We start from the raw sequence: 27,620 nt of genomic DNA on the forward strand, positions 1-27,620 counted from the left end.
GCAAGATGACTACAGTTAACAATCTATTTTTGAAAAACATAAAGAGAGTGCATGCTAACTGCTCTCACCACAAAAAATAACTGTGATTCAATGCATCTGTTGATGGCTACATTTCATCATCCCACATTGTATATATCCTTTAAAACATCATATCATACATGATAAATACATACCACGTTACCTGTCAAGTTAAAAAAAATAAACTGCTTTTAATCTCATAGACCTTCTCTAGTCCCCTTTTTCTCATCATCTGTTAGTACATTTTAGCCTCTTTGAATCCTTTCATAAGTTGAATCCTGTAGCTGATCTCTGTGGTACCTCCTCTGTAATATCAACCCTGGATCAACACTTTAAATTGCTTTTGCTATTTCTATTCCCAGATGAACATGCTGGAAAATTGCAGTCTTGTGCAAAGAGACATCATTACATGTTGAGAGGCATAGTGGCTAAAAGCATGGATTCTGGAGGCAGATTGTCTAAGTTTAAATCTAGGCTCTACTACTTCTGGCTGTTACTCTTGATTAAATTGCTTAACCACTTTTCATCTTAGATTTCTCATCTGTAAAATGGGGATAATGGCACCTATCTCAGAGAGTTGTTGTAAGAATCCATTAATACAATAAAGCACATAAATAATGTTAGGAACATAGAAAGTGCTCTGTAATTGTTAAGTATTATTATCATCATCATTATTAATATAACATAAATTCAGTGTCCTACTTCAGTTTGACTTTTATTGATGCATATCTACTCTTTTACTTGTCTTTGGGCATTTCCCTCTTTCATTATCCTCAATCACTATTCTGATTCATATTTTACTCAAGTCATCTACTCCTGTCACAACCGAATTATTATCCTACTTTCTCAAATCATTTCATATAAGTTATGACTTTCTTCAGCTGTCTTTAGACTCAAAGGATGTGGTATAGTATAAGTAACAACATTAACATTAACTCTTGAGTCACATCAAAGCCAGGCTCTACCACTCATTAGCCATTTACATTGGGCAGGTTAGCAGATTATAAGGCCTTAACCTCCCTAAAAGTCTTATTTTCTGTTCTCAGGAAAAGGTATTGCCATCCATCCTGTCCCATGACCTAAAATATGGGAATACTTTTTACTTCTTTTCCCAAATTTCACAAATATGCAGGTTCTGAAGAATATTCATAACAAACATTTATAAAACCAATCTGATTTACTATAGCCTATAAAATAAAATTTCAAGTTTCTTAACAGAATATGCAAAACTTTTCATGATCTAACCACTTACCTGCAATTTCATTATCACCACTCCTTACTTTGACTTTAAGCATCAAATAATCCATATTGCTTCATAGTTGCATATTCTTGCTCATACTATCCTTTCTTTTCTGGAATGCCACTATCCTTATTCCCTCTTTTCATGTGACTCCTACTCTTCATCAACACAAATCTCATTATCCCCTCCCTTGTCCCACACATACATGTAAGTCTTAGTTTTTCTTGGTTTCGAACCCCCATCTTTACGCAGGGTTGAGTGCTTATTGCTGTGCTCCTTTACTGCCCTGCCAATAGCTCTATCATCGGGTCTAATACATTGCAATACAGTGATCTTTTACATGGCTATCTTTTGGAATAGATTACAAATTATTGAAGGAGTTAGGGACCTTATCTTAGTCATTCTTGTATTCCTAGCAGGTACACAGTGGGCGGTAAGAAAGCATGGTCTAATCAAGGAATGAAAAATAGGTCAATAAACCCGGAGCACATGGGGAAGGAAAGGAGTTTGAATTGGGGACGTGGTTAAACAGGTCTGCGGAAGTTAGATCATGTAGAACATTTTTTATCATATTAAGAAATTGGCATTTTATCTAAAGGCAATGAGAATGCTTGAAAAATTTCAAGGAGATGAATGATATAGCAAAGAGAAACTGGCATCAAGTAACTGATAGAATGATAGGGTTCGAAGGAGACATGGTGGAAGAGTGGAGAGCTAGAACTACACAACACATCCATGTAACCAAAAAACTATTTGATCCCCTAAAGCTATTGAAATTAAAATAAAGAAATAAATAATGTTAGCAACATCTGAAAACAGCCTTGACAGCAACATCTAGAAGGGTGTTTAACTAAATATCTGGGAACCGTGACATAGTCACGTTGGCACATAAAAAATTACCTATCGTACGGATCACAGCTCCTTTCCTTCTTCCTTGTTTTGCTTTATGGTTTTACCACCTATGCATGCACCACTGATATTTACTTTAGTTTTTCTTGGTTTTGAACTTTACATAAATTGAATTGTTTAGAATTATATATATATAATAATAATATATGTATATGTGTGTGTATATACATATAAATAAAACCATCATATGCACATTGGAATAAAAGAAGTGGAGGACTAGAACACTGGCAGTAGGAACAAAAAGGGAAAAATGGATTTAAGAAAGAACGGGGGAGATCGGGAAGATGGCAGCAAGCCAGTCGGACTGTGTGAGTCCCCGTGTGAGTGAGTGTATGGAAAACTTTGTGTACGTGCTAGTGAGCGAGTGGTTGTGAGTGGCTGACTGAGCCAGGGCTAGGGAGTTAGCGGTCAGGGCTGTCCTGGTGCTGGGCTTGGATCCTAACGATTCCTGGGATGCAGAAGCTGAGTGCCATTTTCTTTTCTTTTCTTTTTTTAGTCAACAAACCCCCCCTGGACTGTCTAAGTGGGGGCTCTTGAGCAAGTGGCCAGGCCCCTGGTGCTGTAGCTTCTCTGCTTCATCCCTGGCTCTTCACAGGTAGCAGAGGCCAAGCGCCATTTTTTAAAAAATGGACAAAAGTGGAGGGGAGAAAATATCACCCCAGGCTCTCCCTCACCAGTGCAGCAGGAGAGAGACTGCTGGCTCCTGGCTTTGCCTCACCACATCTGTGCCTGGCAGGGCACTGGCAGTAGGGGGTGTGGAGGGAGTCCAGAGGCAAAGTCCCACAGAAGAGGACAAGAGAGGCACCCCGCCACCATCTTAAAGGCAGGGCAGGAAAGTGCTCCGACTCGCTCACCATGGAGCAACAGTCTTGATCTCTGTGACTGGCCGATCAACCGACTCAGGGCTTGATCATGACCCAGAGGGAATATCCTGAAAGCACAGACTTGGAGGGACCTGATGAGTGCTGAGTTCCAGGTGCCCTACCCCCTACCCTAATCCAGTCGCTGGACAAAGCGTGTGGCCAGAAAAGGATGAGGAAGGACTCCAAAAAGAGCAGTGGTGAGTCTGGGGCTGACCCAAATCTCCTCCCCAGCAATCCTCTGAACGTCAGACCCACACAGATGGGCCACGATTCACAGGGACAAACCCAGGTGGAGACTGGACGTCAGTCATAATAGGAGAACTCTGTTCTATGATAGGCCTGGCTGGAGCACCCCCTGCCAGTACAAGTGGGGAAGCGACAATCCCGTACCTCCCTATGGAGGAGATCTCCCTGACCATAGAGAGTGGGAGGCGAGGACTGCAGCCACACCCACCTCCACTGCCCCTCCTCCTTCCCTGTTGATGGGAGAGAGTGAGAGAGGTGGCTCTGCAGGAGAGACCCAATTAGAGGAACAATTACAGAGCCTGCCACAAGAGGGCAGGATTATCTTTTTGATTTTCAATTTTTTAAAACATTTAAAATAATTTTCTGACTGTTTGTCAGTTCATCTATTTTAAAAATATTTTCCTTTGTGCATGAATGTGTATGTGAGGGTTTGATCTGCTCCCCCCCACACAAATATTTTTTCTGTTTCTTCTTTTATTTGTCATTTTCTGTTTATATTTGTATGTGAATTGAGCATTCATCTTTCAATTTTGTTGTTGTTGGCTTGGTTTTGCTCTTTTGTCCTTCCGGGTTTATTTTCATTTTTTTATAGTTTAAGGTGTGTATCAATATATGTATGAGGGTTCGACCTGAATTCCTTTTTTTTTTTTTTCTCCCTTTGGTCTTTCTGTTTTTCTTCTCCATTCACTTTATGTATGCTAGGTGTGTGTGTGTGTGTGTGTGTGTGTGTGTGTGTGTGTGTGTGTGTGTGTGTGTGTGTATGTGCTTGCTTAGTTTTATTGGTTTTTTTGTTGTTCTTGTTTACTTTGTTTCACTTTGTTATTATTCCAGTTTATTTTGGGGTGTGTGTGTATGTCTGTGTGTGTGTTCAATTGTTTTTTGCACTGGTTTCTGCTTTGCATCGTCATACAGAGTGGTGATAGGGAGTGAGTCTCAGGGAATACATATCACAATAAGTGAACACTGTAATTTGCAAGTAGTTTCTGAATCCTAGTGCCCCATCCCTTACTTTATTTGAATTTCAAAAACTACAAACGACAGCAAAGCTTCTCATTCACCATCCTATTTTAAAAAAGAACAAATCCAGAACCTGGATCAGGGAAGAACAGAGGACTGAGCAAACATCAGAAAGGAAAGCCTCTCCCATTGACACTGAATAAGAGAACTAAAGAGAAAAACAAGAGATCTGTCACAAATGAGGAAAAACCAAAGGAAGACCTCAAGCAATTTCAAATGTGCCAAAGACAAAACTCCTGAAAAATCAGACCTTGGTGCCCAGACAATGGAAGTCACCAATGAATGGCCCCAGAATATGACAGGGATTAGGGAATGGATGGGAAGAGTGAATAATACTTAAGAAAGACAAGATGCAACACTGAAAGAATTTGTAACAGAGATTTTGGTGATACAAAATTTCATCCAGGAAATAAATAACAAGATGACAAGCATGGAAAGCAGAATTAATCTAGCTGAAGAAAGAATCTCAGAACTTGAAGACCAGAACATGGAATTAACCCGATCTATAAAAAACATAGAAAAAGACTCTGAAAGAAAGAACAAAGCCTACAAGAGATGTGAGATTATATCAAGAGGCTGAATCTATGCCTGATTGGTATTCCAGAAGAAGAAAGGACATGGAGAACAACTTGGAGTAAGTACTCCAGGAGGTAATCCAAGAAAACTTTCCTCATCTCACCAGAGATGTGACCAGTCAAGCACAAGAGATACAGAGAACGCCCCCGCAAGACATCAAATGAGAAGACCAACCCCTAGACACATAGTAATTTGCCTACACAAAGTAGGCGCAAAAGAAAAAATTCTAAAGGTAGTAAGAGGGAAAGGTCAGACTACCTACCAGGGAAAACCAATCAGAATAGCAGCAGACCTACTGGCAGAAACACTACAAACAAGAAGGGACCAGAGACCTATATTCAAAGTCCTCAAAGATAAACAATTTCAACCAAGAATTTCCTATCCAGCCAAGCTCAGCTTCATCAGGTTTGGAGAATTAAAATCCTTTCCAGACATCCAATCCCTAAAAGATTATGCAGCTTCCAGACCAGCTCTACAGGAGATGCTTAAAAAGGTATTAAGCACAGAAGAAATTTTTAAAAAGAATGACCACACACTTCCCAAAAGAACAGCAGAGCACAAAATCAACAGAGAATACAGTGCAACAAGAAACTTGAAAACACACTCATACATTAACCCCAACCAAAAGAAAACAAACAAACAAACAAAGAAAAAACTTTAAAAGAACCTCATGAGAGCAATAAACAATCACATTTCAATAATTAGCCTGAATATGAATAGACTAAATGCACCACTGAAAAGGCATAGAATGGTAAGCTGGATAAGAAACCATGACCCAATTATTTGTTGCATCCAGGAGACTCATCTCACCTCAAGGGACACACAAAGACTCAAAGTTAAAGAATGGGAAACGAGTTTCCAGGCAAATGGATCACAAAAGAAGGCAGGAGTTGCAATCTTAATATCAGGCAAAACAACCTTTAAGCTATCAAAAATTTAAAAAGATGCAAAAGGACACTACATAATGATAAAAGGTTCAATCCATCAACAAGAAATATCCATCCTAAACATATATGCACCCAACACAGGAGTACGAGTATTTATAAAGCAATTGCTAAGTAAGCCAAAAAAAGATATTGACTCTAACACTATTATAGCAGGGGACTTGAATACCCCACTAACAGCCCTAGATAGGATAGATCATTGAGGTAAAAAATCAACAAGGAGATTCAGAACCTAAATTTGACACTCAACCAAATGGACTTAATAGATACCTACAGATTATTCCATCCAGCAACCACAGAACATACATTCTATTCATCACCACATGGAACATACTCCAAGATTGATCACATCCTTGGCCATAAAATCAAGCATAAACAAACTCCATAAGATTGAAATCTTGCCATGTACATTCTCTGACCACAGTGGAATAAAAATAAATATCAACACCAACAGCATTTCCCCAACGCCCACAAAGACATAGGCACTAAACAGCATGATGCTGAAGAACTATTGGGTCAACACTGAAATCAAAGCAGAAATTAAAAGATTCCTGGAAAAAAATGAAAATGAGAAACATCTTACCAAAACCTCTGGGATGCCATGAAATCAGTTCTAAGAGGGGAATTTGTATCTCTATGAGCACACATCAAGAAAACAGAAAATCACAAGTGGAGAGCCTAACAAATCACCTAAGGGAACTGGAAAGAGAAGACCACCAAAACCCCAACTTTAACAGAAGAATCCAAATCACCAAAATAAGAGTCCAAACATGGGACACAGGAGATAAAAATATCATAGAAAATATAATCGAAACAAAAAGCTGGCTCTTTGAAAGAATTAACAAGATTGATGGACCCCTAGCTAGAATGACCAAGAAAAAAAGAGAAAAAGTCCAAATAAACACCATCAGAAATACAAAAGATCAAATTACAACTGACCCCAAAGAAATACAAAAGATTATCAGAGATTACCATGTACACCTATGTGGAAATAAACTTGATAACTTAAATGAAATGGGGGACTTTCTGACATCACACAACCTCCCCAGGTTGAAACAAGAAGACATTGAGACACTAAATAGACCAATAACAACCAGGAAATTAACTCTGCTATACAAAAACTACCTACAGAAAAAAAGCCCTGGACAAGATGGCTTTCCAGCAGAATTCTACAAAACGTACAAGGAGGAGCAGATACCAATCTTTTTGAAAGTATTCCAGGCAATTTAGAAGGATGGAATTCTCCCCAAATCATTTTACGAAGCTAACATCACACTGATACCCAAGCTGGGTAAAGATCCAACAAATAAAGGGAATTATAGGCCAATATCCCTTATGAACATAGATGCAAAAGTCCTCAACAAGATTCTAGCAAACTGGATCTCACAAATCATCCATCATTACCAAGTAGGCTTCATCCCCAGGATGCAGGGCTGGTTCAACATTCGCGAGACCATAAATGTAATTAAAATACATCAACAGATGTAAAAATAAGAACCACATGATTATATTAGATGCAGAAAAAGGTTTTGAAAAAATCCAGTATCCCTTCTTGATAAAAACCCTCAAACACCTATGTATAGAAGGAACATACCTCAAAATAGTAAGTGCCATCTATGATAAACCCACAGCTAACATATTGCTAAATGGACAGAAACTGAAAACATTTCCCCTAAAAACTGGAACTCTCACCCCTCTTGTTCAACATTGTGTTGGAAGTCCTAGCTCAGGCAACTAGACAAGAGAAGGAAATCCTGGGTATCCAAATAGGAAAAGAGGAAGTCAAGTTATCCCTCTTTGCTGATGATATGATCCTATACCTTGAAAATATAAGCGAATCTGTCAGAAACCTGCTTCCACTGATAAAGGACTTTGGCAAAGTCTTGGGGCACAAAATAAATGTGCAAAAGACATTTGCATTTGTATACATCAACAACAAGCAGACAGAGATTCAAATTAAAAGCACAATTCCATTCACAATAGCCACAAAAAATATTCCATTCTCATGGATAGGAAGAATCAACATTATTAAGATATCCATCCTACCAAAGGCAATCTACAGATTCAGTGCAATACCCATTAAATTACCAGCATCATTCTTCTCAGACCTGGAAATGACAATACAGAAACTCATATGGAAACATAAACGACCACAAATAGCCAAAACAATCTTTAGCAAAAGAAACAAAGCAGGAAGTATCACACTTTCAGACTTCAAACTTTACTATAAGGCTACAATAATCAAAACAGCCTGATATTGGTACAAGAACAGGCATATGGACCCATGGAACAGGATAGAAATTCTGGAAGCAAAGCCTCAATTTCTCAACCAACTCATCTTTGACAGTCTCCAACAACAACCACCGGGGCTCTTCACTGGGAACATATTCAGTAAATGGTGCTGGGAAAACTGGCTGATCATATGCAGAAGATTGAAACAGGACCCCTACCTATCACCATACACAAATTTAACTCTAAATGGATCAAAGACCTAAACGTAAAACCTCCAACTATAAGAATCATAGAAAACGCAGGAGACACCCTTATGGAAATTGGAACTGGCAACCAATTCCTATTCAGAACCCTAAATACCCGTACCTTAAGAAATACCATAGACAAGGGGGACCTCATCAAACTAATGAGCTTCTGCAAAGAAAAAGAAACCATCAAGAGAGCAGAGAGACAGGCAAGAGAATGGGAAAAAATATTTGCCAACTGTACATCTGACATAGGCGTAACACTTAGGATCTATAAGGAACTGAAACACGCCAAAGGGAAAAAAACAAACAGCCCCATTAAAAAGTGGGCAAAAGGCATGAGCAGACATTTTTCAAAAGAAGATATACAAGCAGCCAACAGACACATGAAAAAGTGCTCAGCCTCACTCATCATCAGAAAAATGCAAATCAAAACCTCATTGAGATACCACCTAACCCCAGTAAAAATGGCCATCATTAATAAAACAAACAACAGATACTGGTGAGGATGTGGAGAAAAAGGAATGCTTCTACACTGCTGGTGGGAATGCAAACTAGTACAACCTCTTTGGAAGACAGTGTGGCGATTTCTGAGAGAACTAGAAATTGACCTTCCATATGCTTCCAATAGCAATTCCCCTATTGGGAAAATACTCAGAGGAACTTAGATTATTCTACATAAAAGATACCTGCACATGCATGTTTGTTGCAGCAATATTCACAATAGCAAAAACATGGAACCAACTGTGTTGCCCATCGAAGCTGGACTGGATAAAAAAAAAATGTGGTACATATACACAATGGAATATTATGCAGCCATAAAGAAGGACAAACATATGAACTCTGCAGCAACTTGGATGGATTTAGAGTCGATCATACTCAGTGATCTATCACAGAAAGAAAGAACAGAGTACCATATGTTCTCACTCATAAGTGGACCTTGAAAAATTATAATACTATAAGAAAGGGATTGGCTATAGTGGGAAACTGTCAGGGGAGCAGGGGTGGGATTGGCAGTTGAGGGAAAGTTGAGGGAGGGGTGTACCTCATCAACAAGGGTACCTGCATAATCAATGTTTGTGTACCTAATCCTGAATTGTTCCCCAGATCTTTATAATACAAAAAAGAATAGAGAGAATGGGGGGAAGCTTATGCAAAGGGAAAAGATGGCTGACTGGAGAGTGAAACAGCAAGAAGAGTCTAGGTTGACTCTTGATTTGGGGTTACTGAATATAAGGGATACCTTTTATTAAGATGAGAATAGGAAGAGAAAGAACAGTGGAAAAGGGATGGGCTTGGTTTAGATCATGTGAATTTGAGATTCTGAGTAATACCTAGGCGGATATTTTAGAAGACAACAGGAAATCAATAACTGGACCTGAGGAGAGAGACATGAACTAGCGCAATCAAGCTGAGAGCTATCAAAATAATATTGGTAGTTGAAGACACTGTGATAATATTATGACTAAGCTGAGGAAGTAAAAGGGTAAGTTCATGTTGAGAATGTGAAAGGCTAATAAGAAGGTAAAGTGGAAAATCAAGAGAAAGTCGTTTCACAGAAGGCAAGAGAAAAGAGAATTTGTTTAATTTATTTAGTGCTACAGTTAAACAACAGAAATAAAATGATTTAAAAATAATTATAACATGTGGCTTATTATTCCTAAATAGAATTGCTTCTCAATATTATTTTACAAAGAACATATACATCTGTGAATAAAAGGCTACCAAGTCAACTCTAAGGGCTTGTTTTGTTTACTTTTTCTTCTATAGTTTCAATAAGCTAATTATTAGAGGTGAACTTTATATGCATAAAATTAGATTTATACAATAATCACCCCTACTTTTAGTGGAATTTAAGATTTTATTTTCTGAATAGAAGACAAAATACTACAGAATAATTCTTCATAACTTCTATGTACTCATTTTACCTTAAAGTCTTACAAGAACTATTGAACAAGAAAGAGCCATGAATCAATTACCTCAATGCCCATCTCTCCAGGAGGACCAGCATCACCTTTTAGTCCTCGTGGTCCCTATATTAAAATAAATTTAAAGTATGAGAACAAAAGTTGACTCTGTTTCAATAAACATAAACATCTAGATATGCAATTTATAACAATATATATTTATATAATGCGTAATTATATAAATGAAGAATACATTTATCAACATATTACTTTACTCTGCATAAAAATTATATCTTTAGTTGATTAATCTGTGCTTTTTTAATACAATTATTAAGCTATGCTTGGATCAAAAGAAAAAGATAGAAAAAAGGACTATTCTTTCTTTTATTCCTTAATGCACTAATTCATTCAGCAAACATTTATCAAGCTCCTAGTATCACATATTGTGCTAAGTGCTTTCACAAGTTATCTTAACTAGTGGGTATGACAACTACCCCTCTCCTTAATATTCCTAGGAAATATGTGACAAACAAATTTGCATTTCTAAGAAGTAAATATATGATCTTTTTTACTGTCTCTATAGTTTTTCCTTTTCCAGTAGTTGGAATCGTATACCATGTAGCCTTTTCAGACTGGGTTTCTTTAACATAGCAGTATGCTTTTAGGTTTCTTTATACATTTTTAAGGCTTGATAGATAACTTATTTTTTAATTTTTAAAAATTTATTTATTTACTATAAAGATGTGGGGTACAATTCAGGGGATAGATAATTTATTTTTAATTGCTGGAATAATATTTTATTGTATGGGTGTACCACGGTTTGTTTATCCATATGTCTATTGAAAGATATTGTCTTAGTTCACTTGGGGTGTCACAATAAAATGCTATAAACTGATAGGCTTGTAAGCAACATAAATTTATTTTTCACAGTTCCAAGGGCCTGGGAAGCACAAGATCAACATGCTACCAGATTCAGTATCTGGTGAGGGGCCACTTTCTGCTTCATAGATGGTGCTTCCCAGCTGTGTTCTCATGAGCTAGTTCTCTCAGGCCTCTTTTATAAGGGCACGAATTCCACAGCCCTCATGATCTAATCACCTCTCAAAGATCCCATCTTCTAATACCATTACCTTAGGGGCTAGGAATTTTGGCAAAACACAGTCTGATCACAGTAGACATACTGGTTGCCTCGAATTTTTTGCAGCTCTGAATAAAGATGTTATAAGCATTCATGTGTAGGTTTTTGTGTGGACATAAGTTTTCTGCTCATTTGGGTAAACACCAAGAAGTGTGATCACTGGATTGTATGGTAAGCACATGTAAGAAACTGACAAACTGTCTTCCAAAGTGGCTGTCCTATTTTGCATTCTTACCACCAATGGGAATTTTCATTGCTCCACATCTTTTCAGCATTTGGTATTGTCAGAATGTTGTATTTTAGCCATTCTATATGTCTGTCATCAGGGTCAGGACATTTTGGAGGGGTTCCATTGCTTGACATCTGGGAAGTCTTTTTATGGATGTTGACTTCTTAAGGCTTTGGGGGTTGCCAGTGTATTGTCACGGGTTTTTCCTCAACTTTAAGGGCAAACTCTTCTCTTTTGATTTCTTGTTTTGCTGTTTTTAAGTCAGATAAGGTTGCTCCTGTTGGGGTGGCCAATTGTGGAATTTTTAAAAATTGTTTTCTTTATCTCACAGGGTGGTCCCCTGTTGTGGTACACTCCCCCTTCCCTTGGGGGAGGTAATCTGTGAGGGTTCAGCTACATGAGTCCTGCTGCTCTTCTGGGTCTAGCTGCCCTATGAGGCTGCCACCATTTCGCTGGCGCTAAAGGGAGCCTGCCAGGTATTTAGTGATAATGTGAAGGCTCTGCATCACTTTATACCATATTTTCTTCTTTAGCCTGCTGAGGTGATGGACTATATGAACTGACGTTCTAATGCTGAACCAGCCTTACATACTTGGAATAAATTCCATTTGATGATGATGTAAAATTCTACATTGCTAGATTAAATTTGCTAATACTTTATTGAGGATTTGTACATCTATGTTCATGATATTGGTCTGTAGTTTTATTTTTTTGTAAAGTGTTTGCCTGGTTTTAGAGTTAGAGTAATAATGGCCTCACACAATTTGTTTGGGAGTGTTCTGCTATTTCTGTTCTCTGGTAGGGATTTTGTATCATTTATTCCTTAAATGTTTGGTAGAATTCATCAGTGAGATCATTTGTACCTTGTACTTTCTGTTTTGAAAGGTTATTAATGATTGATTTCATCTCTTTAACTAATAAAGGGCTACTCTGATTTTCAGTTTCTCTTTATGCGAGTTTTGGTAGAAAATGTCTTCCAAGGAACTGGCATATTTTCAGAGAAGTTATCGTATTTGTGGGCATAGAGTTGCTCATAATATCCATTTATTATCATCTGAATGTCCATGAGATCAGTAGTAATAACCTTGCTTTCACTTCTGATATTAGCAATTTATTTTTTCTCCCTTTGCTAACCTGGTTAGGGGTTGACCACTTTTATTAATCTTTAAAATAACCAGCTTTTGATTTATTAGTTTTCTCTATTGTTTTTTCATTTTCAATTTCAATGATTTCTGCCCTGATTTTTATTATTTTTATTTTTCTGCTTACTTTGGATTTACTATGCTCTTCTTTTTCTGGCTTTCAAAAACTGGAGGCATAGGTTATTGACTTGAGATCTTTCTTTTTTCTTACTATTTGCATTGAATGTTATAAATTTTCTACTATGCACTGCATCCCACTAATTTTGATAAGTTGTATTTTCATTTAGTTTAAAATATTTTTAAATTTCTCCTGAAGCCCCTTTTTTTTTTTTAAACTAATATGATATTTAGAAGTATGTTGTTTAATCTCCAAATGTTTCGGGATTTTCCAGCCATGTCTCTGTTACAGATTTTTATTTTAGATCCATTGTGGTCTGAGAACAGACATTGTATGATATCCATTCTTCTAAATTTGCTAAGGTGTGTTATATGACCCAGAATGTGGTCTATTTTGATGACTGCTCCATGTGAGCTGGAGAAGAATGTGTGTTCTTCTGTTGTTGGATAAAGTATTTTATAAATGTCAATTTGATCTGTCCAACTCACTACTAATTTTCTGCCTGCTGGATCTCTCAGTTACTGGTAGAAGAGTGTGAATGTCTCCAACTATAATAGTAGATTCATCTATTTCTCGCTGGAGTTCTCTCTGCTTTTTCTTTTTTCTGCTCTGTTTTTTTTGTATTTTGATGCTCTGTTTTTAGGTGTATAGACATTAAGTACTGTTATGCCTTTTTTTGAGAAGTAACTCTTGTTATCTTTATGTAATACTCCTCTTTTTCCTAATAATTTTCCTTGTTCTGAAGCCTTGCTTTGTCTGAAATTAATATATCCATTTCAGCTTTCTTTTTTTTCTTTACTAGTGCTAGCATTGTATATCTTTCTCCATCCCATTATTTTAAATATATTTGTGTCTTCATATTTAAACTCAGCTTCTTAAAGACAACATACAGTGGGTCTTTTTTTTTTTTAATTTTAAAGATGTGGGGTACAATTCAGGATTAGGTATAAAAGTGGACATTGTACAGGTAAAGTTTGGGCCTTCCTTTGGTCCCCCACTTCACCTGATTTGAGACTAGATATCCTTATTGATGTTGTGTCCCCACCCCTACACTGGCAGTATCCTGCTACTGCCAATCCCTTTCTTATAGTCTTATGGCAAATATTCAGAGTCCACATATATGGTACTCTGCTCTTTGTTTCTGTGATAGATCATAGAGTATTATAGACTCTAAATCCATCCAAGTTGCTGCAAAGTTCATATGTCTGTCTTTCTTTATGGCCATGTAATATTCCATTGTGTATATGTACCACTTTTTTTTTTTTTAATCCAGTCCAGTGAGCATCATGGTTGGTTCCATGTTTTTGCTATTGTCAATAGTGCTGCAATAAACATGCATGTGCAGATATCTTTTTTGTAGAATGATTTGAGTTCCTCTGGGTATATTCCCCGTAGGGGGATTGCTGGGTCATATGGAAGTGTCTATTCATGTCTTTTGTCCACTTTTTAATGGGGCTGTTTTTTCCCTCTGGCTCACTTGAGTTCCTTGTAGATTCTGGATTGTTAGACCTTTCTCAGAGATACAGTGGCAAATATTTTTTCCCATTCTTGGGCTATCTCCTCACTCTCTTGATGTTTTCTTTTGCTTGCAGAAGCTTTTCAGTTTGATGAGGTCCCACTTGTCTATCTTATCTCTTATGGCATAGAAATCTGGGGTTTTGATCAGGAATTGGTTGCCTACTCTGATTTCTGTAAGGGTGTCTCCTGCATTTTCTAAAATTGAGTGCTATATTTTTTATCTGCTCTGACAATCTCAATCTCTTAAGTGGTGCATTTAGACCATTCACATTTAAAGTGACTATTGATGCAGCTGGGCTAATATATACCATAATTATCAGTTTTCCATTTGTTGCCCCTGTATTTTGTTTCCCCCCCTCCATCTTTCACTTTTTTGCTGTTTTTAATTAAGTACTTTATATGATTCCATTTTCTCCCCTGTTTTAACATACAAACTGTACTACTTTTAAAACTATTTTTAAGTGGCTGCTCTAGAGTTTGCAATACTATTTGCAATTAAACCAAGACCATGTCCTTCCTTCCCTTTTTAATATTAAATTTTATTTTATTATAGAGATGTGGGGTACAAATAAGGATTAACTACACAAGTAGGCTGCATGCAGGTGAAGTCTGGCCTCCAACTGGCCCTCACTCTCCATGGTATAGGACTAGGTACCCTTTGTGTTGGTATAAGCCTCCCTTCCCCCCTGGCAATGCCCAGTGACTGCTGATCCATCCCTTGTGCTAATGATATTAATGTTCAGGTCCCACTTATAAATGACAACATGTGATATTCAATTCTTTGTTTCTGTGATAGATCACTAAGTGATGGTCTCCAACTCCATCCAATTTGCTGCAAAGTTTATGATTTTGTTCTTTATGGCTGTGTAATGCTCCATCGTGTATATGTGCCACATCTCCTTTATCCCGTCCAATTTAAATGGGAAGTAGGGTTGGTTCCATGTTTTTGCTATTGTGAAAAGTGTGGCAATAAACATGAGTGTGCAGGTGTCTTTTCTGTAGAATGATTTATGTTCCTTTGGGTATGTCCCCAGGAGAGGAATTGCTGGATATATAGAAGGTCGATCTTTAGTTCTTTTAGGAAATGCCACACTGCTTTCCATAGAGGTTGAAATAGCTTGGACACTCACCAATAGTGTAGAAGTATTCCCTTTTGTTCACACCTGTGTCAGCTCCTGTTATTTGGTATATTAATAATGGCCATCCTTACTGGAGTTAGGTGGCATTTTACTGTAGTTTTAATTTGCATTTCTCTGATGATTAGTGGAATTTATGTATCTGTTGGCTGCTTGTATGTTGGCTGCTTGATTTATGTATCTGTTGGCTTCTTGTATGTTTTCTTTTGAAAAGTGTCTATGCATGTCCTTTGCCCAGTTTTTAAAGGGGTTTGATTTTTTTCCTTTCACTTTGTTTGAGTTCCTTGCAGATCCTGGATGTTAGATCTTTGTCAGATACATAATTTGCAAATATTTTTCTCATTCTGTGGATTGTCTCCCCACTACCTTGACAGTTTATTTTGTTCTGCAAAAGCTTTTCAGTTTGATGAGGTCCCACTTGTCTGTCTTAGCTTTTATGGCATTCACTTTTATGAAATTTGGTCAAGAATTCGTTGCCTCCTCCAATGTGCAGAAGGGTGCTTCTTATGTTGACCTCTAGGATTCTTACAGTTGGAGGTTGTATGTTTAGATCTCTGATCCATTTTGAGTTAATTTTTTTATATGGTGATAGGTAGGGGTCCAGTTTCATTTTTCTGCATGTGACCAGTCAGTTTTCCCAGCGCCATTTGCTAAATGTTGTCTCCTTTCTCCAGTGGTTGTTACTGGTGGCTTTGTCAAAGATAAGTTGGTTAAGAGACCAAGTTTTTGCTTCCGGAATCTCTGTTCTGTTCTATGTGTCTATACTTGTACCAATACCAGGCTGTTTCCGTTACTGTAGCCTTGTAGCAAAGTTTAAAGTCTGGAAGTGTAATACTTTCTGCTTTCTTCCTTTTGCTGAGCATTGTTTTGGCTATTTGTGCTCTTTTTTATTTCCATAAGAATTTTTGTATGGTTGTTTTCAGGTCTGAGAAAAATGATATTGGTAATTTGATGGGCATTGCATTGAATCTGTAGATTTCCTTGGATAGGATGCACATCTTAACAATGTTGATTCTTCTGATCCATAAGCGTGGAATGTTTTTCCATTCGGTTGTGTCATCCTTGATTTCTTTGAGCAGTGGTTTGTAGTTCTTGTTGTAAAGATCTTTAACTTTTCTGGTTAGGAGTCTCCTAAGGTATTTTTTTGTGGCTATTGTGAATGGGATTGTGCTTTTTATTTGTTTCTCTACCTGCTTATTGCTGGTGTATAGAAATACAACTGTCTTTTTCACATTAATTTTGTACCCCGAGACTTTATCAAAGTCGATATTCAGTGAGAGGAGGCTTTTGACAGACTCCCTAGTGTTTTCAAGATATAGAATCATGTAGTCCACAAAGGATGGTTTAACTTCCACTTTTCCTATTTGGATACTCCTGATTTCCTTCTCTTGTCTGACTACTGTGGCTAGGACTTCCAACAATATGGTGAACAAGAGGGGTGAGAGTAGGCATCCTTGTCTTGTTCCTGTTTTTTTTGAGTTGAAGTCTCACTCTGTCGCCCAGACTGGAGTGCGGTGGCCTGGGGCGGGCTGCTGGGCTCTGGCGATCCTCCCGCCTCAGCCTTCCAAGTAGCTGGAATTACAGGCGATACCACGTCAGGCTGATTTTTCGATTTATTGTAGAGATGAGGTCTCACTGCCCAGGCGGGTCTCGAACCCGCAGGCTCAGGCAATCCACTCACCTCAGCCTCCCAAAGGCGCGGGATTACAGGCTGAGCCACCGAGTCAGGCTTGTTCCTGTTCTTAAGGGAATACTTCCAACTTCTGCCCACTGAGCAAAATGCTGGCTGTGAGTTTATCATAAATGACTGTGTAGCTTTAAGGAATGTTCCTTTTAAGCCTAGGTGCTCAAGGGTTTTTATCAAGAAGGGATGCTGGATTTTGTTGAATGTTTTTTCTATGTCTAATAATATAATCATTTGGCTCTTGGTTTTACAACTGGTGATGTGTTGAATTATGTAATGGTCTTGCAAATGCTGAACCAGCCCTGTATCCCAGGAATGAAGTCTACCTGGTCATGGTGGATAATCCTTGAGATGTGTTGTTGGATCCAATTTGCTAGAATTTTGTTGGGAGTTTTTGTATCTATGTTCATAAGGAGATTGGCCTGTAATTCTCCTTCCTTGTAGGATCATTGCCAGGTTTGGGTATTGATCTGATGTTGCCTTCATAAAATGAGTTGCGGAGCATTCCATCCTTCTTGATTATCTTTTTTCTTTTTCTTTTTTTTTTTTTAAATATTCTACAGCACCTGGCATCCCTAGGCAGTCTCCCTTCCAAGTACTAACCAGGCCAAGCCCTACTTAGCTATCAAGATTAGATGAAATCGGGCAAATTCAGGGTTGTATGGCAAAAGATCAAGTCAGTTTTCAAATAACACTATGCTACGTCATGAGGCGTGCCAGTACTTTATACCAATTGCTCCCTCCTGTTCTGTATTGCATTTCCATTATCCATAAGATATAACACCAAATATATTATGCTATTATTATTTTGTATAAATTATCTGTCAGAACAATTTAAAAATTTTGTTTTGCCTTCATTTATTCCTTCTTAGCACTCTTCCTTCGTTCTCTCCTAGAGCTGAGCTTCTTACCTGTATCACTTTCCTTCTCTCTGAAGAACTTTTAACATTTCTTGCTGGTCTACTAGTGACAAATTCAGTCAATTGTTTGAGAAAGCCTTTATCTCTCTTTCACTTTTAAATTCTCAGTTTGATAATTTGAAAATTTCTGCCATATCTGAGTCTGTTTCTGATTATTTGTCTCTGCAGATTGTTTTTCTTTCTTTGAGCCTGAATTATAATTTTTTGTTGAAAGCTACACATGATGTATAAAGTAAAAGGATACAAGGTGAATAGGCCTTTAACATGAGATTTTATGTTATTTGGCTAGGAGTTAGATTGTATTTACTGGCTGTTGTAGCTGTGGTATCAGGTTAAAATTTCCTCTAGACTCACTGTTTTTGACTCTCCTGTTTTCTTTAGGCTTTCCTGGGACTCCTTGAATAGGGTTTGTAGCTGCAGTTCTTTCAGCTAAAATATCTTGTAACACAGGAATGCTATTGATAGGGTGGCAAGGTATGGGGGTAGGAGAGACATTCTACAGTGCTGTGATTAGGTCTCGGTCTTTTAGTGAGCCTGTGTTGGATAGTTCTCTTCTCCTATGTCAAAGGTCAGAGGGAGCTGGAGTTAAAATATTTTTCTTCCTCCAACTGAAGCTAGAGGAGGCTGAAATTGAGTACTGCCCTTCTCCCAGGTCAGTGAGTTTTTGGTAAAACCCCAAAAGCCCAGTTTATGCTCTAATAAATAATTTCCCTTGAGGGAGAAATTGTAGGCATGTTTCAAATTACTTATTTTTTCCCTCCCTCTGCTGGAAGCAGGAGGGAATTTTTTTGTTTGACCTTTACACTGAGAATCTAGTTAGGGTTTCAGGAACGTTTGGGGACCTCCCAAAACTCAGGCCCTATCTGAGTTTTTTGGTATTTGTTTCTTTTTTGTTTTTTAACTTAAGCTGCTCTCAACTGTCTCCAGCAATTTTTGTTTGTTTGTTTATTATGAATACTAAGTTTAATGATACAATCAAATACTGTTTATAAACTAACAGTTAATAAATTTAGAGCTCAAATCTAAACCTGTTATATATTCTAAGTTGAAAGTACATTAATATATTGAATTTTTACCTAATAAAACAAATTACCTTAAATATTGCAAGTACTATTATAGTTGCATATACATGCTATATATACAGTTATATAGTATTGGTCTATTTTTGCTGCTGAAACAGTATACCAGAAATAATCAGAAATTTTTTGACTCACAGTTCTGGAGATTGCAAATTCCAATGTTAAGATCCCTGGAAGTTAAGTATCTGATGAGGGACTGGTCACCCCTCCCAAGATGGCACGTTGAATGCTATATTCTCTTCATGAGAGAAACACTGTTCCTGGCATGGCAGAAGAGCCAAAGAGCCACAAGAGAGAATCTACTGCCAAAAGCCCTTTTTAGAAGTCATTAGATGCAGCCATGAGTATAGATCTAGCCTATTCATTTCTTAATATTGTTACAAAGGCAATTAAATTTCTTTTTTTTTTTCATTTTAAACATATTTTTTATTTTAAAATTGTGGGGTACAGTTAAGGGTTAGGTTTACAAATATGCATCATTCAGCCACCCTTGTTGATAAGGGGTGTCTCCCCGTCCCCAGACAGATATTGACTACCATTAGTCCCATCTCCCTTCCCCTCCTTACCCCCCACCCATAGTTACCCACATTGTCAGTCCTTTTCTTATAGTATTATGATAGATGTTCATGGTCCACTATATGAGTGAGAACATGTGATACTCAGATTTTTGTTTCTTGAGAGATCACTCAGTATTATAGACTCTAGATCCATCCAGGTTGCTGTGAAATTCAAGATTTTGTTCTTTTTTATGACTGTGTAGTATTCCATTGTGTGTATGTACCACATTTTTTTAATCCAGTCCACTCTTGATGGACAGCATGGTTGATTCCAGGTCCTTGCTATTGTGAACAATGCTGCAATAAACATACGTGTGCAGGTATCTTTTTTAGAGTGATTTGAGTTATTCAGGGTATATTCCCAGTAGGGGGATTGTAGGGTCATATGGGAGGTCAATATTTAGAGCTTTTAGGAGTCGCCACACTGCTTTCCAAAGAGGTTGCACTAATTTACACTCCCACCAACAGCGTAGAAGTGTTCCCTTTTCACCACATCCTCTCCAGCATCTGTTATTTTTTGAGTTATTGATAATTGCCATTCTGACTGGAGTTAGGTGGTATCTCAGTGTAGTTTTGATTTGCATCTCCTTGATGATTAGTGAGGTTGAACATTTCTACATATGTCTTTTGGCCGCTAGGAAGTCTTCCTTTGAGAAGGAATTAAATCTGTAGATTGCCTTAGGTAGGATGGACATCTTCACAATGTTGATTCTTCCAAGTGTTCGTATCTTTTGCCCACTTTGTAATGGGTTTTTTTTTTTCTTTTCAGCACGTTTGAGTTCCTTGTAGATCCAAGATGTTAGGCCTTTGTCAGACCTGGAGTTGGCAAATACATTTTCCCAGTCTGTGGGCGGTCTCCCTGCTCTCTTGATGGTTTCTTTGGCTTTGCAGAAGCTTGTCAGTTTAATGAGGTCCCACTTGTCTATCTTATCTCTTATGGCCCGTGCGTTTTGGGTATTGCTCAGGAATTGGATGCCAGTTCCATTTCCATAAGGTTGTGTCCCACATTTTCTAAGGTTCTTATGGTTTGAGGTTTTACATTTAGGTCTCTGATCCATTTAGAGTTAATTTTTGTGTATGGGGATAGATAGGGATCTTGTTTGAGTCTTCTGCATGTGGTCAGCCAGTTTTCTCAGCACCATTTACTGAATAGGTTCTCCTCTCCCCAGTGGTAGGTGGTGGAAACTTTGTCAAAGATGATGAGTTGGTTGAGAAATTGAGGTTTTGCTTCTGAAATCTCAATTCTATTCCATTGGTCTATATGCCTATTCCTGTACCAATACCAAGCTGTTTTGATTATTGTAGCTTTATAGTAAAGTTTGAGGTCTGGTAATATGATACCTCCTGCTTTGTTTTTTTTTTTGCTGAGGATTGTTCTGGTTATTCTTGGTCATTTGTGTTTCCATATGAATTTCTGTATTGTTTTTTTCTAGGTCTGAGAAGAATGTTGCTAGTGATTTGATGGGTATTGCACTAAATCTGTAGATTGCCTTAGGTAGGATGGACATCTTCACAATGTTGATTCTTCCAATTCAGGAACATGGGATACTTTTCCACTTGTTTGTGTCATCTTTGATTTCTTTGAGCAGTGTTTTGTAGTTTTCATTATAAAAGTCTTTCATGTTTCTGGTTAGGAAGATGCCAAGGTATTTCATTTTTTTTGTAGCTATTGTGAATGGAATTGTGCTTTTTATTTGGGTTTCTGTTTGTTTATTATTGGTGTAAAGAAATGCGATTGTCTTTTGCACATTTATTTTATACCCTGAGACTTTGCCAAAGTCTTTTATCAGTGTAAGAAGGTTTTTGACAGATTCTCTTGGGTTTTCAAGGTATACAATCATGTCATCTGCAAAGAGAGATAACTTGACTTCCTCTTTTCCTATTTGGATATCCTTGATTGCCTTCTCTTCTCTGACTGCTCTAGCCAGGACTTCCAATACTATATTGAACAGGAGGGGTGAGAGTGGGCATTCTTGTCTTGTTCCAGTTTTCAGGGGAAATGGTTCCAATTTTTGTCCATTTAGGAGTATGCTGGCTGTGGGTTTCTCATAGATGGCTTTTACTATTTTGAGGTATGTTCCACGCATGCCTAGATATTCAAGGGTTTTTATCAAGAAGGGGTGTTGGATTTTATAGCAATTGTTAATTACAGTTTAAAGTCTCCACACCGTCCAGATGTGGCCTCTGTATTTGCCTGTCTGTCTGTCTATTTTGGGGGGCAGTATTCTAGTCTTGTGACCTCAATTCGCTGATAAATCTAAGAAGTTACTGATTTCAGTGTGTTCATATTTTTTCTTGTTGTGAGGATGGGAGTAATCACATACCAGCTCTTTACATTTCAAACCAGCAACCACTTATTACTGTCAACCCAAACAACAAAGAAAAAGAAGTTCTCTAAAAGAAAAAGATATTTATTTAGCAATACAGCACTGTGATAGAAATACAGGACCCTAGTAAAACATATTAGCAGTCCCCAACCTTTTTTGGCATAAGGGACCAGTTTTGTGAAAGATAACTTTCCCACGGACAGGAGAGGAGATGGTTTTGGGATGATTCAAGGGCATGATATTTATCACATACTTTATTTCTGTTATTATTACACTGTAATATAAAATGAAATTATTATGAAATTATGATCCTGATATGCATCTGCAATTGATTTATTATGGTCTCTGTACAGTCAAACCTCACTGCTAATGTTAATCTGTATTTGCAGCTGCTCCCCTGTGCTAGCATCACCGTCTCAACTCCACCTCAGACCATCAGGCATTAGATTCTCATAAAGAATACGCAACCTAGATCCTTCGCGCACGCGCAGTTCCCAATAGGACTCATGCTCTTATGGGAACCTGATACCACCAATGACCTGACAGGAGGCAGAGCTCAAGCAGTAACGCAAATTATGGGGAGTGGCTGTAAAATCAGTTGAAACTTAGCTTGCTCACCCCTGCTGCACACCTCCTGCTGTGCAGCCCAGTTCCTCACCCCTGGTACCTCCCGTAGGGTTTGGGGACCCTTGAGCTATATGCATATTCAGGGAGGGAAAGGAGGACAAACATTTTTAAAGGAAAAATAAGAAGAATTACATAATTCTTTGAAATGATTGTCCTTGGCTACAAATATCAATAACAAAGGTGACATCAGTCCAGAGTTGGACAGGCAATTGCTGGGTTTGTTTTTTGTTTTCTTTAACATTAGTGGCTCCATTTAGATTCTGACAACTTTTACACTATTATTTTTAAGAAATCAAAAATGGTTGTTAAATTTTAGAGTACTTTTTTATTTTTTAATTTTAACTGTGATAAGTTATATTAATGGACTCCTTAATCCTTAGTAATTTTTCCTTTATTGTAATTCTCCCCTTTACTTCACTGAGGCGAGCAATATATATACATTCTGAGATGCTGATATACAGTCCTCTTTTATATATATATAGGAGGTGTCAAAAATATATATACATTATAAAAGATGTTATCTATGTATTACTTTTTGAAGTTGAATTAAATTATGGTAACAATGTGCAGTATGACATTCACTCAACCATGCTTCTGCCATTTTCTTTTTCCTGACTGTCACATGGTAGCGCAAGTATTCATTTGATTAAAGCCATCTTTTGAGTGAACATCATACTTAAAATGTGCATACAATTTTTGGCATACATACAGTTAAATTTTACTTGTTTTATTTGGTGTTTATACTTTCACAATCATATTTGTAAGTAAAATTCATCTTCAGCTTTTTTTTTTTGCAGCTATCTTTATCTGACTTTGTTACGGTCAAAATTCTGAGATGCTGATATACAGTCCTCTTTTATCTTGTCTTTCCAAGACTGTTGCCATTTCATTTATTTTCATAAGTAATTCATTGGGGAACCGAGTGAAGTTTCATCATACACATTTAGTTAGCTTGAGAATCTTATTAACTATATTTGAGGCAAGTGGAAATGACTTCTGGTACTTAACCAAGAAAGAGTATCTAGAAAACAGCATCTTTAAAATTATAAGAGATATAAAACAAACATAGAAAGAATTAATTCCCCTTGGTCCCCTTTATAAAGGCAGTTTTCAACTCTTAGAGACATCAACGATATTTATTTGGGTTAATAGATGTTTTTTCCTTTTTTTTTTTTTGAGTTGGAGTCTCACTCTGTCACCCAGACTGGAGTGCAGTGGCCACACCCGGCCACCGCAGCCTCGATCTGCTGGGCTCAGGCGATCCTTCCGCCTCAGCCTTCCGAGTAGCTGGAACTACAGGCGCACGCTACCACGCCCGGCTGATTTTTTGATTTATTGTAGAGATGAGGTCTCGCCTGCCCAGGCGGGTCTCGAACCCACGGGCTCAGGCAATCCACTCATCTCAGCCTCCCAAAGGCACGGGATTACAGGCTGAGCCACCGAGCCCGGCAATAGATGTTTTTTTCAACTCAAGTTTTCCGAAATGAAAGAACAAAAAGGAAAGAATAGAAATGAAAGGAAGGAAGGAAGGAAGGAAGGAAGGAAGGAAGGAAGGAAGGAAGGAAGGAAGGAAGGAAGGAAGGAAACAAGGAAGACCACCTTTTTTCTCATATTGAGGGCCACTATGTACATTTTTGTGCAGACTGTACATTGCACAAATCTAGGAACATTATTATATCGGTTTTGAATTGATTAGACACTTTCTTTTGTTTTCTCTTTTTGGATATGTGATTAAAATCTATATTGGGGTCAGCATTTTTTATTTTTTTTAAGGTCACACAGTAAGTATCTTAGGCATGTGAGTCATGTAGTCTCTATCAAAACTACTCAACTTTGCTATTGTGGTGTGAAAACAGTCATATACACACAAGTGAAGAGTTGTGGTTATTTTTCAATGAAACTTGATTTACGAAGCAGATAACAGGGCTGAAAGCTGGAGTTTGCCTATCCCTCTTTATGCCTATATACTACTAAAGAAATCTAATGCTGTCATGAGGATTTTAAGGTAGTTTATGGTCAGGGCTGAAACTTCTAACTTATATCTGATTTTCCTCTTATCTCTGTCAGTCTCCTGTTCTGTTTCATTTTCTTCTAACAGCATTTTGTACATACTGCAATTCTTTACCCCTCGGCCTTTGATCCTTTTATTTTCTCAGTTTTAAATTATCTCCACAGGCAATGACTCCAATATTTTTAACTTCTGTGCATTCCTCTGCTCTGAACCCAACTGCCAACTTCACATTTCTCAAAGACACATCAAATTCATCACAGTTCAACTGAATTTATAGTCTCCCCTTCCAAATCTACTTTTCTGTTGGTTTTCCCAGTTTCAGTGAATGATATCATCATCTCTTTAAGATGATAAACCAAATTATACTTCACACAGAGGATCTCTATTTCTTGTTGATTCGATCTCTTTTTGACTTTTAATCTGTCCACTTCTTTTCTCTGCTAATATAAAAGGTTCTACTATCTCTTATGTGGATTTTGCAAAAGAGAGACATTCTTGGCTTTTTCCATTTTGTGGTTCAATTGATATTTACAAAACAATAATCTGATCATACAACGAGCTTCACCTCCTCAAAGACATTCCTTTGTTCAAAGGATAAAAACACAAATCCTCTCATATATTCTTTCTTTTATACACATATTCTTTCTCTCATATAAATATGAGATAAATATATATTCATACAAATGAATATATATTCATATAAATATATATTCATATAAATGAATATATATTCATATAAATATATATATTCATATAAATGAAAACTCCATTCTTAACACTACATCCCATGCCAAATCTTAGTGCTCATAAGGCTGTGTGTTTTGCCACCTGCCTCCCTCTCCACCATCTTGTACTTTCCACCTGACTCTTTATGCTACAGCCATGCTGGTCTAACTCATTTCTTCTAATAAATATGAGTTGCTTCCTCCCAACTCATGCTTCTCTCTGGAATGACTTTTCCTCATCTTTACCCAAGAAAGTACTATTCATTCTTTTTTTTTTTTTGCGTTAGAGTCTCACTCAGTCACCCAGACTGGAGTGCAGTGGCCCCTCCCAGTCACCGCAGTCTCGCCCCTGCTGGGCTCCGGTGATCCTTCTGCCTCATCCTTTCGAGTAGCTGGAACTACAAGCGCATGCTACCACGCCTGGCTGATTTTTGATTTATTGTAGAGATGAGGTCTCGTCAAGTTGCCCAGGCGGGTCTCGAACCCATGGGCTCAGGCAATCCACTCACCTCAGCCTCCCAAGGCGCAGGATTACAGGCTGAGCCACCAAGCCCGGCTAGTACTATTCATTTTTCCGGTCACATCTCAAATGCTTTTCTTCATGGATGCCTTTCCTAACTCCCCAGTGAGGACAGTTACTCTGTAATAGCTCCTCTTAGAACTGAGTTCCTATACTTTATAGTATTTATCTCAGTTTATAAATATCCATTTATGCTTGTGATTATTTAATTGATGTCTTCTACTATCTCCAGATTGAAAACCACTCTTACCACTTTATCTCAAATGCCAATTCTTAATAAATATTTGTTGATTGAATAAAAGAATGAATGGTCACCTATTCAAGTCCAAATACTTGCACTACAATGAGCAAACCGGTTTTGAATCTTGTCTAGGGAAAAGAGACAACTTTTAGAGGTATTGGCTATAGAAAGGCTATAGTCCTCTCTTATCATTCTCAAAAATGTGTGTTTCAACATCTCTTTTCTGTTTTTAACTTCTTTTCTTTTCTGATTGGGCCAGCAGCTCAAATATATAAAACAACTCATTATATAATTATAATTGATTTATATTCTATTTACCAGCCCCGCTAATCATGATTAGCATGCTAATTTTCAGGTGTTGTTAAGTCATTTAGACATTTCAGATGACAGTAACAAGTCTTTTTGTGTAAATCCTAAAATATTGTCTCTGCTGTTGTCCTAGCTCAACTGACACACTTATCTTTACCTCATTTTTGACTTTATTAAGACTCAATTCATTTTCATTCCATTTCACTTCATGAAATGTTATCTACCAGCTGACTACCTTTGGGTAGATGACCTTTTGTCAATTCAACAAAAAAACATTGCATAGAGTTAGTATGCCAGATAGTATACCAGGAAAGGGAAATACAAAGACAAAAGAAATGATCTCTGACTTCTAGGAGCTTACAAACTTTTTAGGGAAGTCAGATATTTAAGAAAATAATACACACAAGAATTCCATTATTTTAACTCAAATAAGTGATAGAATTGGGATGACAGTTTAAGACATATAAATTAGGGAGATAACCAAGAAGAAATTAGCTAGATAAAATTCAACCATATCTAAGCTTCTTTATTTGGAAAGAATTAAACATATTGTGTCAAAGCTTTACTTACCGTTTGGAAAGCTTATATTATAGGTTAAGTATATAAACGATGAAAGACCTATGGTAAAAATAGTTCTTTGACTGTTAGAACTTTCCACTTGCTTCTATCCGAATGAATTATACAAAGGACACCTGTAAACGTTTGTGTCAACTGACAATAAAAAACAACCAAGTGGTTTGAAAGACAATATTGTATTGCAAATCTTAGATACACATTATACCATATTACATCTGACATCATTAACTAAAAGAATGACTTCACTGCCAACAAATAATAAATTGTAAGAAAGTAGGTGTGACATGGTCTTTCCTTTTCACAGTTAACTTTTCATAGAAACTCTATAATTGAATAATATTTATGAAATTGTGATGTAAGTTTTTGTATTGTTGATGTAACAGCATTTCTGTCATGTTGGTACATTTTGGCTCATCAGATGTAGAGTTTGGTTTCTTCATATGGTCTTTTATTATAGAAACAGCCTCATAAATGTGATTGTGTGTGTGTGGCAATGTAATAATTATAAGAACAGCAAGCTGTTTAGAAAGAGAATGTCTGAGATTCAATAAAAGAGTTTTCTCTTT

General features: G+C 37.3%; 1 protein-coding gene across 1 annotated transcript in view; it reads right to left on the reverse strand.

Annotated features, from left to right (window-relative positions):
* The window catches only part of LOC103267205 (collagen alpha-1(XXIV) chain), a 104,308-nt gene that overhangs the window by 21,028 nt on the left and 55,660 nt on the right, over positions 1 to 27,620 (reverse strand). The window contains exon 12 of the mRNA XM_021715929.1: positions 10,270 to 10,323. Within this exon, the coding sequence (XP_021571604.1) occupies positions 10,270 to 10,323 (54 nt within the window). The remainder of the gene's footprint in view (positions 1 to 10,269; positions 10,324 to 27,620) is intronic.

Source organism: Carlito syrichta, unplaced genomic scaffold (genome assembly GCF_000164805.1).
Source record: "Carlito syrichta isolate Samal-C Ts95f unplaced genomic scaffold, Tarsius_syrichta-2.0.1 Scaffold308051, whole genome shotgun sequence".
Taxonomy (NCBI): domain Eukaryota; kingdom Metazoa; phylum Chordata; class Mammalia; order Primates; family Tarsiidae; genus Carlito; species Carlito syrichta.